Here is a 20,644-nt window from a genome sequence, read left to right on the forward strand (position 1 = left end):
ATGCTTACACAAACCCAAACGCCTGCTCAGATTCTTTAATTTTACCTGCAGTTTTATCATCTCTGAACAATCCTACTGAAATTCTTTATCTGCATGATCAATATTGCTCTACATTTCCATTTATAATTTCTCACTGCCTTCTAAATATGCTACATCCAAGAATAATTAGTTCCCAGTCATGCTCAATTCATTCTGGTCCTAACAATGACCACTTCACCTGACCCGCTGACTTGAAATCCTGCTTTTTTTTAAATCATTCAATGCTTTTTGTAACTAAGCTTTGTTGGCAGGGAAAATATTTACAGCCTCTCAGAGGCAACAGTCAGGAAATTCTCTGCTGTAATCTCAACCATCGGTGACAATGAAATCCATAGATTCACCACCCTCTGGCTTAGGAAATTTCTCTTCATCCCTGTTCTAAAAGGACATACTTGTATTCTGAGGTTTTGCCATCTGGTTCTGGACTCTCCCACTTTCAGAAATATTCTCTCTATATCCACTCTATCTAAGACTTATTCAATAGATTTCAATGAGATTCCTCCCCGCTTATTCTTCTAAACCCCGGTGAGTATGTGCCCAAAGCTATCAACTGCTCCTCATACGTCACCTCTTTCATTCCCGGGATCATTCTCGTGAACATCCTCTGGACCTTTTCAAATGCCAGCAGATCTTCACTTAGATTAGGGCCCAAAACTACTCACAATACTCTAAGTATGATCTGACTAATGCCTTATAAATCTTCAGCATTACATCCTTGCTTTTATATTCTAGTATTCTTGAAATAAAAGCTAAAATTACATTTGCCTTGCGTATCACTGACTCAACCCACAAGTTAACCTTTATGGAATCCTGCACGACTGCAACAGGAAATGAATGATGGATGAGTTACAAATCAAGTAGGCTGCTTTATCCTGACAGAGCCAGCCACATTTACTCGGTACTGCGAATGTGTACCAGTATATAGTTCAAAAGCTGTGGAGTGTTAGATGAGGCATTTGTTGCCAGCTACTAAACCGCTGACCTACTTTTACGGTTACAATGTTTGCACAATGGTCCACTTAAGTTTCTGGTAAATTAGATGCTCTGATTATTTATTAAGACCCTTAAATAGGCAAAGCATAAAAGAATATTGTGAGCAATGGATTAAGTGAAGATGAGCAAAAATATCAGCATGAACATGGTGAACCCAAAGACATATTTCTGTGCTATAGTCCCAATGACTTTATGATTCTATGTTAATGTTACGGCATTGGCAAGTGAATGGTAAGAGAATATGGCTAGACTCAACTTATAGGAAATGATAATTGACTCTGCAATTCTACGCCACTGATCAGTTTATGACTAAGTGTTATCATGCTGTACACACGGAGTGTTTCCTGAAGAGTTGCAAATGTATCTGAACATTGTGCCATTATCAGAAAACATCCCCAATTCTAACATTATACTGGAAGAAAGATAATTGATAAAGCAGCTGAAATTTATTGGACATAGAACACTACCTAAATGATGCATTGATGAGTGTGTAATTGATCTCTAACTTCAAACATTTTTCTGTCCCACAACCAGGTCAAATATTGCCTTAAAGTTAAAGTCTTCTCCCATTCACTTCCTGCTTTCACCTTTGAACCAAGGAAAACCTCACAAAGCCAAAACTGTCTCTCAGTAATTGGTATTCAAAGCTGGCCATCAGATGGTTAAGTGCTCTTTGCTAACATTATCGATGATAATGCCATTATTTTTCTGATGATTGAGAACAGAATGATTGGGTATAGTTCTGTCTTACTTTATTGTGAAAGGCTCTTCTATGCGAATTTCCCAATAGGTGCTAATAAATTGGAATATAAACTGAAAGTGCTTGAAGTGTTAGCTGGTCAGCTGTATCACTGATTAGAAACATAGAAAACCTACAGCACAATACAGGCCATTCAGCCCACAAAGCTGTGCCGAACATGTCCTTACCAAAGACATTACCTAGGGTTACCTATAGCCCTCTATTTTTCTAAGTTCCATGTACCTACCCAGGAGTCTCTTAAAAGACCCTATCGTATCCGCCCCCACTACCGTCACCAGCAGCCCATTCCACGCACTCACCACTCTCTTCTGAATTCCAGTCCAGTAACTTAACCACTACACTTCCATATAGGGCTATGATTGCATAAGAAATAATGCTCAGGAAGACAAGGTGAAATGACCTTCTCACTTTGACCTCATCTTATTTTTCAGTCCCGACGAAGGGCCTTGGCCCGAAACATGGACTACTTGTTCAATTCCATAGCAGCTGCCTGACCTGTTGAGTTCCTCCAGCCTTGTTTTGCCTTGGACTTCCAGCATCCGCAGATTTTGTCATGTTTGTGAAGTGAAAAATATTTCGGACATAGGTTTATATTGGACTATATGAGAGCAACAGAATTTCACATATGACAGGTAAATGGAAAATTTAATTATATAAAAACAATAACCAGAAGAAAGGAAATCTACAAATAAATCAGTAGCTAAGGACAGGAATATGACCATTGCTGATGTATGTGTTCTTTATACAAAAGAAACCAACTGAATTAATTGTAATGTGAATCTTTGAAAGTATAATATGTTAACCTATTATTGAGACATACTGACATGATAATCAGGACTGAGAATTTCAGAAATGCAGAGATGAGATCGATAAGGAAGTAAAATTGTAGTAGGACAGCAAGGGAAGAAAAAGCAACCAGTGGCAGCTTTCACCTGAATCAGAAAGAATAATTAGCATGAGAGTGGGTTTTCCTTTCTTCTGGTTATTGTTGTGCATATGCGCTGAGTTAGCAGTGGTCACAAAAGTTAAGGTGTTAGTGCAGCAGAGTGGTTATATTAGCACTCTATTTGCTGTGGTCGAGTTCGAAGTACTGAGGCTTTGGCAAAGAGGTGGAGCAGAGATAAAATAAAATTAAAATTATTCTGTTTTATTACTCACACTTTATGCAGTGAGAATAGCAGTTAGGGCAGTGGCATGCTTTTCTTGTAGGACAGGGGAAGGGTGCCACACTGCAGCTCCACACTGCACACAATAAGGAACCAAAACTGGACAAACTGGAGCTGAACGGATGATTATTCAAGATCTTGACAGCAGTATAGATAAGACTTGGGGAAATAATATGTACTTCTGTAACCCTGAAGACTCTATGAATTTGTAACATTTGTAAAAGGTAATGTTGTAGCAGTGTGCTACACGCAGCGCTAAAATTATGACACGGAATTGGTGATTGCAGTCGAAGAAAAAACTTTATTCGAAATACCCAGCCTTGCTTTTAAGCCTCCCTCAACCTGCCCCCCGTGGCGCAGAGGCTCCAAAGCTCTGTGCTCGCAAACTCCCGTAGGCTATCTCCCTTAGCCGGAACGCTGGCTAATTGTGAGCCGGTTCGGATGTGCCAGGAAATGGGTCGCCACAATGTGACAAAATGCAGTCTATGAAATCCCAGGTTACTTTGCTGGTTTGCATGGGAAAAGTTACACAAGTCAATATGTTTTATGGGAGGAAGCTGCTTTTTTATGAGAGGCAATTTGTTTTATGGCCAGAGGGGATATTTCAACAACAGAGGTAAATAGGATAGACTTTCCAAAAGAATAAATGTCAGAACTAGATAAGATAAAGATAATGGAGGAATGTAATGGAACGTCCAAATTACTGTACTTTATAAAAATAAGTACCAAAGTGCTTTGGTTGAAACAGACAATTGGAGCTATTTTTCCAGAAGAATCTTGGCTGGAATTATACCTCCACCCCCCCCCCCCTTGCAAGTGAAGTAATGAATGCATTAATAATGTGATCCACTCTTAAGTTTGTTTCTGTATGTTAGAAGACCTGGCCGAATGGTACATGACAGACCTTTAGCGAGGTGGTCACACCTACAGTGCAGCCTGCAGGTACCATAGTTGATGATCACTGGGAAAGGGAAAGCATGTAAGCATATAGTGCAGGATTCCCCAGGGCATTCTCATCAAAATCTCCAAGAGGGCCAAAAACTTGTCATAGGGTTTGGAGGCTTGCGTGCCTCAGTGACCCGGAGAGCTATGTTGGCTCGAGTCAGGGCTTTATGCTTTGGCTCTTGGTAGGTCAAAGGGTAGAGGACAACTAAGAGTGGTCCACCAGCCCTTCAGGTTCAGGGGTTCAGCTCAGGGCTAACATCCCTGACTAGTAAAACAAAATTGTTACAGAAACACCAGAGAAGGATCCTCTACATTTGAGTGTGATGATATTTCTGAATCTCCACAGGGAACATGGCAGGCATTTGTAAGGACCGATGGGAAGCTGCTAACACAATGAAGGAAGCCCTAAGCACTGCCAGAGGTGGAGGACCTTCAATGTATTCCTAAATGACAGTTGCGTAACAGGCAGTAAGTAAATAGGTATTCTCAACAAAAATAAGTAGACTATTTTGGATACTGCTGGGGGTGGGTTGACCATTCAAGAGAAAATAATTTCCAAAAGTGGAATCGGATGCCGTAGTGCTAAGGGTGTTCTGCCTCTAGAGGTGCTATTCATTCTGTATGCAGTACATTTAGTCTCAAAAATAACTTCCTGAACTTCCGGTTAAGATGGCGGTAGCTTAAGTTGCTAAAACTATTGCTCCGCTCCATTTCATAGACCTGCATTTATTTCTTACTCTTCCTCCCACTATTGAAGTTGCTGGCTGCACAATGAGTGTATCTAAGCCTACTAAATCGGCAAAAAAAGACATTCCATCGGGAGCAACCTTGAGTGAAATTGTGTCGCTGTTAGAACAAACCCGACAAGATATGTTTTCTCAATTTAGTTCGTTGGAACTGAAACTGGATGAAATCAACTCTACACTGGAGAATCACGCTCAATGTTTATCACATGTTGAAGAAGTCACGGTGAAACTAGACTGTCCTTGTAAAGACCTGGAAAGAGTTTGCTCTACCCTAAAGAAGCATAATAGCAAGTCAACTCTTAAAGTTATGGACCTTGAAAGCAGGAGTAGACGCCAAAATCTTCAAATTCTCGGCTTGCCTGAGACTGTTGAAGGGGGATCTCCTGTTGAATTTTTCTCAAACTTTCTATGTGAGATTTTTGGAAGCGAAATACTTTCCAGTCCTCCAGAGATTGATCGACCGCACTGTATCTTTACATCTCGCTCAGCGGATGGCCAGAGACTACGTCCAGTGATAATTCACCCCCATCGTTACCAAATCAAGGATTTACTAATTGAAGAAGCTCGCCGACGTAAAACACTTCAATATAAAGGTCATGTTATCCGTTTAGTAGAGGACTATGCACCTCAAGTTATGAGTCAACGTGCTGAATACAGAGGAGTAATGAAAGTTCTCTACGATCGTGGACTTCATCCGTCTCTCGCCTATCCAGCCCGGCTCTGAATCAAGCTCAGGAACAGCGATTTTAAACGTTTCGATTCAGTTACAGAGGCGCAGACCTTCACTGATAGCCTATCTGCTACTTCGAGTTCCTCAGATACGATATGATATAATTTTTTTTTCTTTTCAGGCTTTTTTGTTTCTGTTTAGATAACGTTTTTTTTTCTAATATTCTAATCTTTATTTCTATCTTTTTCATAATCCATTTAACTCAATATATTTCGATACGATGGATTTCTATTTTTCAGTATGGGCATTTTCATTAAATAGACCTGACTGTGAAACTATGTAATTAGACACCTCTTAAAGGTCTTTGGAGACTTTATTTCAAAACAGAGTCAGTGTTGCATTTAAAAATTCGTATCGATTCGTGAAGTGATGACGTCTTTGAATGGTTTTTTGTTTTTCTTTTCAGACTTCAGTCTCCAATTTCTAAAAATCTTGATATTTTCTTTTTAAAATTTAAAATGTAGCTGTTGTCGCATCTATTTGATTAGTAGCTTAATTATGTTGCATTGTACTATTGGAAGTTTTTTTTTCCATTTTCGCAATTTTAGTTTCTATCTTACATAATTTTAGTTCTTTAAAAGTGATGATTTTTTTTCTCTCCAGTTAGATTATTTTAACCTTAAGCAGCAATTGATGTTGCACCTTCAAACTCAGTTTCGGGTTTGGATCAAGTTCCTCTCAAATGGATTTTTCTTTGGTGGGTTTTTTTCCTGTGTTTCAAGATGATATTTGTGTTTTTCTTTCTTATTTTTATGATTCAGTTGGATTACTTACTTTGATGTTAAAGTTTATTTTCCGTATAACTCAGTTTATAGATTATCTTTTTTTCAGTTTATCAACTCTAGCGGGAAGGGTGGGGTAAAGTTTTTTTTAGACCATTATTATACTTTAAGATTTATAAATTTTGAATATATTGTTTTTTCTTGTTAAGGTAAATCTTTGTTTGTAACTCTTAAAGCTTTTTGGTGTTTACTTCCATTACTGTATCAACAGTTGGAGTGGAGATAATTAAGATGTTACCTAATTGGAAGTCCAGTAGGGGGTTAGGTTTTCTCGGTGAGAGCTTGCTGCTTTATATTTGCAGCTTTCTTGTTGTAGGTTTAGAGGGTTTGGGTGGGAACTCCAATGCTAATATTATATATGGGATTTTGATATATTTGTACAATACAGGATGTAATTTCATCCTTTTTTTTTCTTCTAATCTTTTGCCCCAGAATTACATATAAATTGCAGATATGGTTTAATGCCTGCTATCCTTTTTTCTCTTATGTTCAATGGTTAGTCCATTGAACTTTGTCAGGTGGAATGTTAAGGGTTTGAATCATCCAGTTAAAAGGGGCAGAGTGTTCGCACATCTTAAACAGCTTAGAGCAGAGGTAGTCTTTTTACAAGAAACACATATTCGTCCCTCAGATAATTCTCGTCTTATGGCACGATGGGCAGGACAACACTTTCATTCAACTTTTCAAGCCAAGGCGAGGGGCGTTTCAATTCTTATAAACAAAAATGTTTCTTTTGAGCTTCATAATAAGATATCTGATCCTAACAGTCATTTTATTATTGTTTCGGGGAAACTTTATAATACACGGGTGGTCTTAGCCAACCTTTACGCTCCTAACTAGGATGATGTAGGGTTTTTTGAACATTTTTTTCTTCATTGTGTTATGTCCGTAGCCCTCTCCTTTGTGAGAATTGCAAGGTCATCGTTGGGTTGGGTCAAGGGGCCCAGGAAAGGAGAATGGGACTTGCAAAATGCCTCGTTTCCCCGGCGATGTAAAGCTACGGGACATGGCCATTGTCTCCGGAAGACCAAGTTGTGTATTGAGTACTGTACTATTCATTGAAGCCCCTCAGGGGATGACCAGAGCGGGCTAGTTGAGGGATTGCATCATCCCAACCTGACTGACATCTGAGACCCCGTGAGGAAGTATAAAAGAGGGTCTGGGGAGCAACCCCTTCAGACGCACCAGAAGAAACGTTAAGTGACCACTTAACAGCAGGAAGTCATCTGAAGGAAGCCACATGCTTTCGATTCCGTGGCTGGAACCACGGGAAAACAGCTTTTAGCTAACAACGGGGAAGCCCGCTCCCCTGACTCAACGGTTCGGCATCTTAAAAGACCTGGGGCAAGTTTAAACCGCATCACTTTTAAACCCAACAACGCTGCAGCTTGTACGAACTGATAGTGACTGTTACCTTCCCATCGGACAATACATTAACCCCTAGACAACGATAGAGCTATTTCTTATTGGTTATTATTATACCCACGTTTAGATATAGTATTGACGACATATATTATCTGTATGTTTGCATTAATCTTATTTTTGTGCCCTTTATCAATAAATACTTTTAAAAATAGTACCATCAGACTTCAACAGACCTCTCTATCTTTGCTGGTAAGTGATCCAGTTACGGGAATTCATAACAATTGCCAGAAATAAGTTCATACTCTCTTATATTAGGTGGTGCCTTTAACTGTTGGCTGGATCCAGTTTTGGACAGATCTTCTTCTATCCCTAGACAATTAAGTAAATCAGCTTTATTTACTCAATCTTTTCTTTCTAATTATGGAATATTTGATATTTGGCGTTTCCTTCATCCACATGAAAGAGATTACTCCTTTGTCTCACGTTCACCATGCATTTACTAGAATCGACTATTTTTTAATTGATAATCAATTGATCCCATCCGTCCGTTCTTGTGACTATAAGAGTATATTGATTTCAGACCGTGCCCCACTTACATTGTCCATAGCTCTCCCTGACCTCCCTCAAGTAAATAAACACTGGCGTTTTAATCCGACCTTGTTGTCGGATAATGACTTTGTAAAATTTATGGAGGATCTCTTTCTAAATACCAATGCACTACCTGAAACCTCTAGTAGGTGGTTTGGGATGCAATGAAAGCATATCTAAGAGGTCAAATAATTTCCTACACAGCAAATTTGAAAAGAAAGACTCACAAAAAACGTTTAGAACTGATTAATCAGATTAAAGCTATAGACCAATTATACGCCCAGCTCAAGGATCCGGAGTTAAATAAGAAAAGAATGGAAATTCAAACTAAATTTAATCTTATTTCTACTTATCCGATTGAACACAAACTTTTGGGTAGTCGAAGTAAGTTCTATATTCAAGGGTATAAATCTGTTAAGTCCTTAGTTAACCAACTTAGACGCACTAAAGCAAAACAACACATCACTAAAATTCGAATGAGTAATGGGAATATTAGTGTGGACCAGTCAGAAATTAATGATGCATTCAGGAATTTTTACTCTCAACTTTATACCTCTGAATCCTTTAATGGTAATACTACTGTAATGCAATTTTTAGATAGTTTAAATATTCCTAAACTTTCTTCTGATCTTAAACATAAATTGAATGAGCCATTATCCTTAGAGGAAATATCCTCTGCTATTTCTGCTTTGCAGCCTGGTAAATCTCCTGGTCCTGATGGGTTCTCTACAGAATTTTATATATCATTTTCCTTATTGCTCTTATCCCAACTTAATTTAGTTTTTTCTGATTCTTTTAAACAAAATAAGTAGCCCACATCATTTGATGAGGCTTGTATCATTCTTTTAGCGAAAAAAGGCAAGGATCCATTAGAATGTGCTTCATACAGGCCGATTTCTCTATTAAATGTAGATGCTAAAATTTTAACTAAAGTTGTGGCCCATAGGCTGGAGACAATTTTACCCTTAATTATCTCTGAGGATCAATCTGGCTTTATTAAAAATCGCCTTCCCTTTTTCAACATTAGACATCTTTTTAATAATCTATATTCATCTTCATCGGGGACCCCTGAATGCAATATCTCTCTTGATGACGAAAAGGCTTTTGATCGGGTGGAGTGGCACTATTTATTTGGAGTTTTAGAAAAATTTGATTTTGGATATAATTTTATTAAGTGGACTAAGTTACTATATTCCCATCCAATTGCATCAGTTTTGACTAATTCCCAGCAATCCCAACCGTTTGATCTTAAACGTGGCACCCGATAGGGATGCCCTTTAAGCCCTCTGTTATTTGATCTGGCAATCGAGCCATTGGCAATTGCGTTTCACAGATGTACTGAACTGACTGGGATCTGGAGGGGCGGTTTTGAGCACTAAGTCTCTCTATACGCCGATGATTTGTTACTTTTTATATCAAACCCGACCACCTCCTTACCTTTGTTGTTTTCACTTCTCAATAAATTTAGTCAGCTATCCGGATACAAACTTAATCTACATAAGAGTGAACTTTTTCCGATAAATAAGGAAGCACAAGGATTAGAATTTCACAATCTCCCTTTTAAAGTAGTAAACAATTGTTTTACTTATCTTGGTATTATCGTAACAAGGAACTATAATCGACTGTTCGATGAGAATTTCAATAATCTTTTAAATTTTACAAAACAAAGATTAGCACAGTGGTCACCTCTCTCCATGTCTTTAATTGGGTGAATTAATGTAATTAAAATGTATATTCTCCCTAAATTTTTATACTTATTTCAATCTTTACCTATATTTATTCATAAAGTTTTTTTTTGATTCTTTAGATTCTATTATCTCGTCATACCTATTATGGAAGGGTAAACAGCCCAGACTCAATAAAGCTCATCTCCAAAAGCCTAAAAGGTGGCTTGGCGTTGCCTAATTTTCGTTCATATTATTGGGCAGCCAATATTCGTAATATTATCTTTTGGTCCTACTTTTATAACCAGTCTGTTTGTCCAACATGGGTGGCAATGGAATTAAATGCTTATAAGAAATTATCTATTCCAGCTTTACTTGGATTTGTTCTTCCTTGCCAATTGCCAAAATCTATTATTAATCCTGCGATCAGGCATACTCTGAGAATATGGGCTCAATTTAAAAAATACCATGGTCTTTATAGTTTTTCCCTCTCGAGTCCTATTCTATACAATCATTTATTTCAACCGTCTATCCAAGATTCCACATTCCAAGACTAGTGTAGGAGAGGTATCAGGCGTTTTGAAGATCTTTTTATAGACAATCAGTTTGCGTCTTTTGAACAGTTGTCTATAAAGTTTAATTTACCAAATACTCACTTTTTTAGATATCTTCAAATTAGACATTTTATTAGCCCTTTAATACCACATTTTCCTGAATAACCTGATAAAAATGTTGTAGACTTGTTTCTTCAAATGAACCCTTGGGCAAAGGCGTAATTTCTACTATTCGTGTTAAATTTATGACTCTCAGACGAGCCCCTTGTGATAAAATTAAAACTGCCTGGGGGCATGACTTAGGTTTTCTTTAATTGGACAAAGTTTGGGATTCAATTCTTAAATCCATCAATTCAATCTCTTTATGTGCTCGTCATTGTCTCCTGCAGTTTAAAGTCATCCACAGGGCTCATATGTCCAAAACCAAATTGGCGAAGTTCTATCCTGATATTAGTCTCTGATGTGACAAATGCAAAGGAGGTGAGGCCTCCCTTTTCCATTTGTATTGGGCCTGTCCTACTCTGGAAAAATTTTGGAAAGATTTTTTTTAACTTTATCTTCTATATTAAATTGTCATTTGATCGCTCTTTTTGCTGTTCTCCGAGACCCTGACAAGCACTTGGCCCCGGCTAAACAATGAACATTGTCTTTTGCCTCTCTTCTAGCCAGACGAGCAGTACTCCTTAAATGGAGAGATGTAGTTCCCCCTACCCATGCTCAATGGCTTAGGGATATTATGTCTTGTTTAGATCTCGAAAAGATCCACTACTCACTTTCTAATTTGGACATTAGGTTCCATAGGGTGTGGGGATCTTTTCTTGAATATTTTCATAACTCTCACCTAGATTGGCAGGTGTTTGTTCTTTTTTCCCTTGATAATCAGACCCTACATTTCCAGCTTTTTTTTTTCACTTTTGTTTTTTTCTGATCAGGTAGCAGGCTGTCCCCCCACCTTTTTTTTTATTACAATATGTGGTTCTAGGGTAATAAAAGTCTATCTCATATAATGGTTGGCTTGGAGTTGGATAGGTGATGGATTGGGTGCTTTTCTTTCTTTTTCTTTTTTTTTTCTTTTGTACTATGGGTGACTTTCACATTTGTTAAGACATGTATTATTGTTATTTTTGTTTATATGGCAATGATCCTTCTATATATATTATTGATTTTCTTTTCTTCACTGTATTTTGTAGAAAATTATAAATAAAATATTTAAAAAAAAAATAACTTCCTGCTTGTAGCTGTTGTTTATACCACATCCTGCATGGGTTAATTTGGATTTTGACTTGGGGCAAGCAAGGTAGAAAAACATCCATTTTCATCCACACTTTATTTGCCCTTGAAACAGCAGTATCTGTGAGTCCTAATATTTGTAAACATTTAGTAGATGTATAATGAAGGAAGTATTAGATTTATCATTCATCGTTATTAAGCTATCATTGCACCATGAGTTTGCTCTAGTCTACAGCATAGCTATAGAATGTTGCATGTGTCTTTTACCTTGTTTAAAGCGATATTAGTATATTCAGGCACATGACGATTCTATATGGAATTTAATACATGCTTTACTTAACTTTCTGCAGTTTCACAAAGTTCTCTCATTAAATACATACCAATTGATAGATTATAATGGCCATTCTCTCATGATTAGGCTAGAATTAAATTGGGGAATTGGTGGTCAGCGTAACTCAAAGGGTCAGAAGGGTCTAAGCTGTGCTGTATCTCAATAAATTAAATAAATCAATGAATAGACCCAGGAAGAAAGCTTCTGGGTGATTTTTGAGAAGGTGTTTAACTCCTTGCCTAGCTTTAAACGTAAGGCACTGTGAGGGCAGTGGAGTAAAAGGATAACTCACCTTCACAGGCACTGCCATGGATTGGAGACACATCTGAATGCCAAAATGCCATACACTACAATATCAGCTTCCAATCCCAACAACGTCAATTACCCTGGAAATCAGGTCAGAATGTGGCGCATCGGTTGCGTCTTCACGACGCTCAAGCAAAACCGCGGTTAGCATAGCTGCAGCACAAATCAATGCTAGAGCTGAAGCAGCAAGAATGAGAGCAGCATATGCTAAACGTGAAGCTGAAATGCTAATTGAAAATGCTTGTGTAAACATGGTGAAAGCATGCACAGACACGGAAGAAGCCAGTGTAGAAGCCACACAGTGTGCTCAAGGAAGAGTGTGAAGCAGAGGCTGCCTTAGGTGTACGAAGCAGCAGCTGACTTGGACAATGGTGGTCATCTCTCTGGGAACTGAAGAACTGCAAGTCTTCTAATACAGCAGCAAGGTTGCTCAAAATCAAAGCAGCAGACAAAGATAGGAATCAGCTTCCTGGGCTGCTTCACATCAGATTTTTCCCTAGTTCTCCTCCTGAACTTACACCCTCGGCTTCAGTTTCAAATCCAAAGAAAGATGAATGAATCCTCATTTAAGGGTCAAATTGAGAAATGCCCAAAGTCACCCAACTTGGAAACACATGGGTGTTCACCACTTAATGAGAGCACACGAGGACTGAATGATGCACCAAGAATGAAATCTCAACTTCTGAAACAGCACAGTCAGTTAAATCTTAAGGACATAGCTGACAAGATCCCCCCCCCCCCCCAACTGATTCTTCTGCTGAGATTCTCCTGTTACTTGGCAGACACCATCTGTGCAAATAAAGTACACGAACAGCTCAGTGGTCAGCACAACGCACCGTATGCCCAGTGACTGGACCTGAGCCGAGACACAGTGGGTGAAGCCTGCCTCTGTGGTGCACAGCAGACTAATGTCCTGGAGAATATGTGTGGCAGTGTGGAGATATGTAAGGTGCTTCTTCCCCCGGCTAGCCTGCACATCACCCTTAGGCAAGGTGTAGCAGCTGCTTAGCCCCTGATCAGGTGCAGCAGGTACATATCACAAGTGCTGGTTATACGATCACTGACACCAGAAAGACCACCTTTGTAGAGTATTGATAATAGCTGGGGTCACTTATCCTGTAAAAACACTGCCCAGAAGAAGACAAAATTGCCAAGAATGATCATGCCTTCAAAGGATTCCTTTACCTTAAGCTGTCTAATCAAATCTGGTTCATTACACAACACCCAGTCCAGAATTATGTTCCCCCTAGTGAATTCAACCACAAGATGCTCTAAAAAACCATCTCATAGGCCTTCTACAAATTCCCTCACTTGGGATGCAGCACCAAGTTGATTTTCCCAATCTACCTGAATATTGAAAATACCCCATGACCATCATAACATTTTCCTTTTTACATGACTTTTCTATTTCCCATTGTAATTTTTATTCCATATACAGGTGGCCCCTATTTTTCAAACGTTCGCTTTACAACACTTTGCTGTTACAAAAGACCTACATTAGTTACCTGCTTTTGCTAACAGAAGAATTTTCACTTTTACTAGAAAAGGCAGTGCGCACCCCGAGCAGCCAAGCTCCTCCCCCAGAACTGAATTCTAGCCACCATTGCTTAAGCACATTCCTGTGAGAATCTGTGCTTTATGTTGATTTATTTTGTGCATCCGTTAGCAAGATGAGTTCTAAGGTATCGGAAAAGCTTAAAGGACCTCGTAAGGGTGTTACACTTATGAGGGTGTAAAACTAGACATAATTAAGCATTTCAATCATGGTGAACGAAGTTAGGACATTGTCCGCGCGTTGAACTTGCCTGTGTCCACCATCTGCACTATTTATACGCAGAGAGAAAGAATCTTGAAAGCTGCCGATGTTACTGGTGGTTCTGCTTGTAGCAAAGTGGTCTCTTTTAGTCGGCATCCAATAATGGATAAAATGGAAAGTCTATTACTTGAGATGGGTATACAAAGTGTGGTGTTTTGTTAAGTTAGCTTATACTTAAGGAGAAATCAGTCAGTCTTTTTAATAAACTGAAACAGAAAGCACTGGACGATGGTGATGAAAGTATTGCGTAAGTGGATGTTAAATGTAGTTATGGGTAGTTTGATCAGTTTCTGTGGTGAGCGAAGCTTCATTGCTGAACGTTAGAGAGAGTGCTTCTGCTGAGACGGTTTCCAGTACACCAGTAGAACTATTTAGTGAGATTATACGCTACATAGTAAGATTTCTGCTATGCTAGACAGTGCTGCAATAATTGCAGAAAGGTATTTCTGCTTTATATAGTCTGTGTATTTATCATATCATTCCTGCTTTTACTATATGTTACTGTTATTTTAGGTTTTATGTGTTATTTGGTATGATTTTGTAGGTTATTTTTTGGGTCTGGGAACGCTAACAAATTTTTCCCATATACATAAATGGTAATTGCTTCTTCACTTTACGACATTCCGGATTACAAACCGTTTCATAGGAACGCTCTACCTTCGGCTAGCGGGGGAACCTGTACTGACTACTGTTCAGTGGCCTGAATGTGACTCCCATCAGGATCTTTTTATCCTGATGAATGATCTCGGCCTGAAACACTGACTGCCTGGTCTGCTGAGTTCCTCCAGCATTTTGTGTGCAGTGTCTGTTTAACCTTACAATTTCCTAACTTTACCCACAAGGATCCTACATCTTCTGATACTATGCAATCTCTTTCTAAAGATTTGATCTAATTTTTTTTTTACCAACAGAGCCACTCTACCCCCTCTACCTACCTGCCTGTCCTTTCAATACAATGTGTATCCTTGGATGTTAAACGTCCAACCACGATCTTCTTTCAACCATGACTCGGAGATGCCTACAACATCATAACTAGTCAATTTCTAACCACACTACAAGATCATCTAATTTATTCCATATACTGTGTGCATTGAAATACCCTTCATTACCCTTTTCAATTTTGCCTCTTTGTTACACTTCAACTCATCCTACTGACTGTAATTTTGTCCTATCATGCCTGTCCTTCCTCACAGTCTCACTACGCAATGCATCCACTTGCATACCAACCGCTTCATCCTTAGCCCTTTCACTATGATTCCCATCCCCCTGCCAAATTAGTTTATACCATCCCCCAACAGCCCTAGCAAACCTGCCCACAAAGATATTGGTCCTCCTCGGGCTCAGGTGTAACACTTCCTTTTAATACAGGTCCTACCTTCCCAAGAAAAGATCCTAATAATGAAAATATCTGAAACCTTGCCCCCTGCACCAATTCCTCAGCCACACATTCATCTGCCACATCATCCTATCTTCACCTTCACTTGTATGTAGCACAGGCACCATTCCAGAGATTACTACCCTGGAGATCCTGGTTTTCAGCTTACTACCTAACTCCCTAAATTCTCTCTTCAGGACCTCCTCCCTTTTCCTACCCATGGCATTGGCACCAATATATACCATGACTTCCGGATGCTTATTCTCCCAGTTTATAACGTTGTCGACCCGATCTGAGACAAATCTGACCCTGGCACTTGGGAAGCAACATGCCACCCAGGTGTCTCTTCTACATCCACAGAATCTCCTGTCTGCTCTTCTAACTACAGAATCCCAATCACTACTGCACTCCTCTTCTCTCCCTTTCTTTTTTTGAGCCACAGAGCCAGGCAGTGTCAAAAACTCATCATTGCAGCTTCCCCGGTAGGTCATACCTAACAACAGTATACTTATTATTGAGAGAACAGCTACTGTGGTATTCTGCACTAGCTGTCCCTTCCCTTTCCCTCTCCTGACAGTCACCCAGGTACCTGCCTCCTGAACTTAGAGGGTGACTACCTCATTGTAGTTCCTATCAATCACCTCCTCATTCCTTCCAATAGTGTTGAATTCAATTAAGTGCAATGCATTTTGAGAACACAAATGAGGTCAGAGGTTTCACAATGAATTGGAGAATGTTACAGAACACAGGAAACTCTGCAGGGAATTTCCAGAAAGTGGCATCACAATTGGAGAGAGTGATGAAGAAGGCTTTTGGCATACGTGTATTATATTAAATTTTGTAAAATATTGGATAAATATCTGGAAGGTCAAATGACAATTTATGATCCTGCAGTTTTTGAAGTCTATTAAGTAACTGGATTCTTTCTTAGTCTCAAGTACCATTAACATGAGGATGTCTGTAAATATCTAAATATCCATTGGTCATTTTGAGAACCAGGTTGATGGATTCTTTCCTAGTATCTACAATCGGGTTTACTGTTTATGTGTGTAAACTTTAATGTCCTTTTGTGAGTCTGCAGAATGTTGTGTCCAAAACATTGATAGACAAATGGATGAAGTGTGACTATTAAAGTATGTCACTCATTTATGCGGTTAATGGACACAGGATGTGTGGAAAAAAACAAGCTGTGTTGAGACAAAAGAACAAAGTTGTCTATTTCTGGGTCTCTCTGCCTTATGGAACTTGTGCATATATGAATTTTGCACAGGCCAGACTCGTGATTGGTGCCTGGGGCCCAGGCTGGTTTCATGAACAAGTTGAAATTCAGGGCTCTCCCAACAACAGCAATAATCAAGTGAAGACTAAGAGTCATGAGCCCTGAAATCTTCATGCTTTGTGGAAATCTTTGTGACTTGCTTTCTTGTATTTTGTGATGTTTATTTGTGCTTTCTACTTTATGACAATAAATTAGGCTTAAGTTACTTTGCTGTGCTTGTCCTATCATTACCACATCTCTAAAACACTCAAATAGTTTGGATCTGATTAATTCAGCCTATTACAATACTGGCTGTCATCAATCAGGGCACTGTGATTCTGCCAAGTTACATAAATAGGCTGAGTAATTGCTAAGGCAAGTAGTCCAACAAGCCGGTACATTGGCCTTTACTGCAACAGGATTCGAGTTTAAGAATAGGGAGGTGTAATTTACAGTTGTAAAGGCTGTTCGTAAGGCCACACCAGGAATATTGTACGCAGTTCTGATCCCCTTATCTAAAAAGGATACACTAACACCTGAGATAATGTAAAGGAGATTCACCAAGCTAATTCTAGAATATGAGTGCTGTTCTATCAAGAGACTAGACTGTGTGGATTTCCATTCCTTGGAGTTTAGAGAAATGACAAATAACCATATTCAAACATGAGATCCTAAGGGGGGGTTGGCAGGGTAAATGTTCAGATGTTTTCACTAGCAGGGAAAAAAGGCAGGAGCTGCAAAATAAGGGGCTGCTAATTTAAAACTCAGTTGTATAGAAATTTCTTCTTCCAGAGGGTAGTGAATCTCTGGAATTCTCTGCTCCAGAGAGTGGTAGAGATCAGAATTTTAGACATATTTAAGATGGAGATAAATAAATACTTGAGAGAAAGAATTGAGGGTTATGGGAACTGGTACAGAAAAAGATGTGAGTCAGGTATAAATCAGCTATGATCGTAATGGATGGTGGAACATGCTTGATGGCCTATTCTGAATTCAATCTCTTTGTGTTCATGTATTTTATGTCATCAGGTAACCTGCTTGTACTCACCCCATTTCAAAATATAGGAACAGAAGAATGCCCTTCAGACTTCCAAAGTATAGGAACAGAAGAATGCCCTTCAGACTTCCAAAGTATAGGAACAGAAGAATGCCCTTCAGACTTCCAAAGTATAGGAACAGAAGAATGCCCTTCAGACTTCCAAAGTATAGGAACAGAAGTATGCCCTTCAGACTTCCAAAGTATAGGAACAGAAGAATGCCCTTCAGACTTCCAAAGTATAGGAACAGAAGAATGCCCTTCAGACTTCCAAAGTATAGGAACAGAAGAATGCCCTTCAGACTTCCAAAGTATAGGAACAGAAGAATGCCCTTCAGACTTCCAAAGTATAGGAACAGAAGAATGCCCTTCAGACTTCCAAAATATAGGAACAGACGTATGCCCTTCAGACTTCCAAAATATAGGAACAGAAGAATGCCCTTCAGACTTCCAAAGTATAGGAACAGAAGAATGCCCTTCAGACTTCCAAAATATAGGAACAGACGTATGCCCTTCAGACTTCCAAGTCTGTTCAACAATTTAACTAGATCTCAGCTATTTTGTAACTTAATCCTTATCAGCCAACCTGTTATCACAACGATCATCTAATACAAACACACTGTTCTCAAATGACAACATTTTGGTATTGACAGTTCCTGCTTTCCAATGGGCCATACATCTACCTGCCAGATTTAAAATAATACCTGAAATTCTGCACCTTTGACAGTGATGCCCTCCCTCAGTAGAGCGGATTATATCTTGTCAGTGGAGTGTCATCACTATGCAGAAATGAATTTCATTTTAAGTGACTGCTACATAAATGATGAGTAACTGTTAAACTACTGGAACTGACTATAAATATGGTAACAATTTTGTTACTTCAAAGTCCAAAGTTCAAAGTAAATTTATTGTCAAAGTACATACAGCATATGCCACCAGATATCTATCTATATCAAGAATTATTACCTGTGTTTCTGGAAATTTGCCTTTCTGAGATTGATCGTGAAGGAGATTCATCAGGACTGTTCGTTGTATCTGATGATCCAGGGTCATTTAACCGTTGAACAACTGCACTATGTTCCATGTAGCAAGCTCTGCAGCAGCGCTCTCTTTTACCACTGTGTTTTGTCATTACAAAATTATTACTACAATAATAGCAGAAGATACGGCCACAAAGTCTGAAAAGGAACAAAGCAGAAATCATTTTCCAGCCGTCAACAAACATGTACCTGAAACCAAATTAGATACGTCTCTTGGATGACTATTTATGCCCTTCATTTTCACCTATAATAAAACATAAGTGACATAATTTCTGCACAGCATTTTTAATGAACACTTTTATTAAATTTAGCAAAGCAAAAGGATCACCAATGGAAGAATGGATAGGTGTGATTAGTGATGGGTATGTGGAGATTGATGTGGTTTGGTGTGTGACTGGAGATGGAGACTGGCGTGGCTTGTTGTATGACTGGAGTTGAAGACTGGCATGTGAGTAGGGGACACACTTAGCTTGGTGTGTGACTGGAGGAGACTGGCCTGGTTTGGTGTGTGACTGAAGAAGGAGACTAGTGTGGTTTGATGTGTGGGTGGAGTAGGTGTGTGAGTGTGAGACTAGCATGTGATTGGAGTAGAGGACCAATGTTATTAAGTGTGCAATCCTCTGGTAATGTACAGTCTCCATTGAACAGACCCCAAATAACCATCATCAACAGAAGCACAGTATTGAAACAAGGAGATAAATGTCAAAGCTTTCAAAGGCCCCACAGAATCTGTTCTTCTTAGTCAGCGTCTCACAGACAATCCATCAATTGTGAGTTGCTGGACTGACTGTGAGACAATCCATCAGAGACTGCAAAAGTCCACAATTTATGGATTGCCCTAAGACCCATTATACCTGAAGACAAATTTTCAGTAAGTGATGTTGTGAAATTAACAGAGAGTAAAAAGAACTAAAGAATCACCAACATAAAGAGTGTCTGTATTAAAAAGTCCAGTATTACCCAAGATAATTCAAACAGCTTTAAAGACTCCTAAAGGCAGAGCTCCAGCAGGAAGCTCATGGAAAACTGTACAAGAGGCTCCTGAAGACTCTGACTTGCATGAATTCTTCAGTGCTGTAAAAACCATCTCTGAACCACACAACAGTGCAGTTTGTGAATATTGTACACTCTGGCCACTGTGGACTGATATTACAAGGAATGCGGGATGAAAGTGGTTGATAGGATGCCAGTCCAATAGGCTGCTTTGTCCTGGATAGTGTCAAACTTCCTGAGAGTTGTTATTCCAAGCATGAAGATTTCATGTGTAATTATAAATGACAGAAAAGTACATGAGTCACATCTCAGAAGATACCAAACCTTTGACCTGCTCCGTTAGTTACAACCTTTATCATTTATCACAGGCCAATTTGAGTTATAACCATAGAGCACAAGAACACAGAAACAAACCCTACTCACCATCTAGTCTGAGCCAAAATATTATTCAACCAATGCTTTCCATAACCTTTCCATCTATGCACCTATGATGGTGTTGGTGTCCTTCCATGGCCTGCAAAAAGTTCCAAAGTGCATGTGGCTTTCCTCCAAACAATAGACTTTTAAGTCACCTCAATGATCTTCAGATCTCACCATCGTCTGAAGAACCTGGAACAGTCAGACACAGCCCCTTTAAGGCTCATCACCATCGCCAAAAGCAAGGCAGGAGGTGGGGGACTCCAAACCAGGATGAAAAGCAGAAGGACAAGGCCTCCTCTACACAGCACCTTAAACAATAGACAATAAGTGCAGGAGTAGGCCATTTGGCCCTTCAAGCCAGCACTGCCATTCACTGTGATCATGGCTGATCATCCACAATCAGTACCCCATTCCTGTCCTCTCTCCAAATCCCTTGACTCCACTATCTTTAAGAGCTCTATCTAAATCTTTCTTGAAAGCATCCAGAGAATTGGCCTCCACTGCCTT

The 20,644-nt window shown here is 39.2% G+C and overlaps 1 protein-coding gene across 6 annotated transcripts in view; it reads right to left on the bottom strand.

The window, feature by feature from the left end:
• fyco1a (FYVE and coiled-coil domain autophagy adaptor 1a) overlaps positions 1–20,644 on the bottom strand; it is a 210,587-nt gene that overhangs the window by 90,480 nt on the left and 99,463 nt on the right. For all 6 annotated transcript variants that reach the window (XM_059945264.1, XM_059945265.1, XM_059945267.1 and 3 more), the window contains one exon: positions 18,651–18,862. In XM_059945264.1, coding sequence (XP_059801247.1) covers positions 18,651–18,862 — 212 coding nt within the window. The remainder of the gene's footprint in view (positions 1–18,650; positions 18,863–20,644) is intronic.

The sequence above is a fragment of the Hypanus sabinus genome, chromosome 20 (genome assembly GCF_030144855.1).
Source record: "Hypanus sabinus isolate sHypSab1 chromosome 20, sHypSab1.hap1, whole genome shotgun sequence".
Taxonomy (NCBI): domain Eukaryota; kingdom Metazoa; phylum Chordata; class Chondrichthyes; order Myliobatiformes; family Dasyatidae; genus Hypanus; species Hypanus sabinus.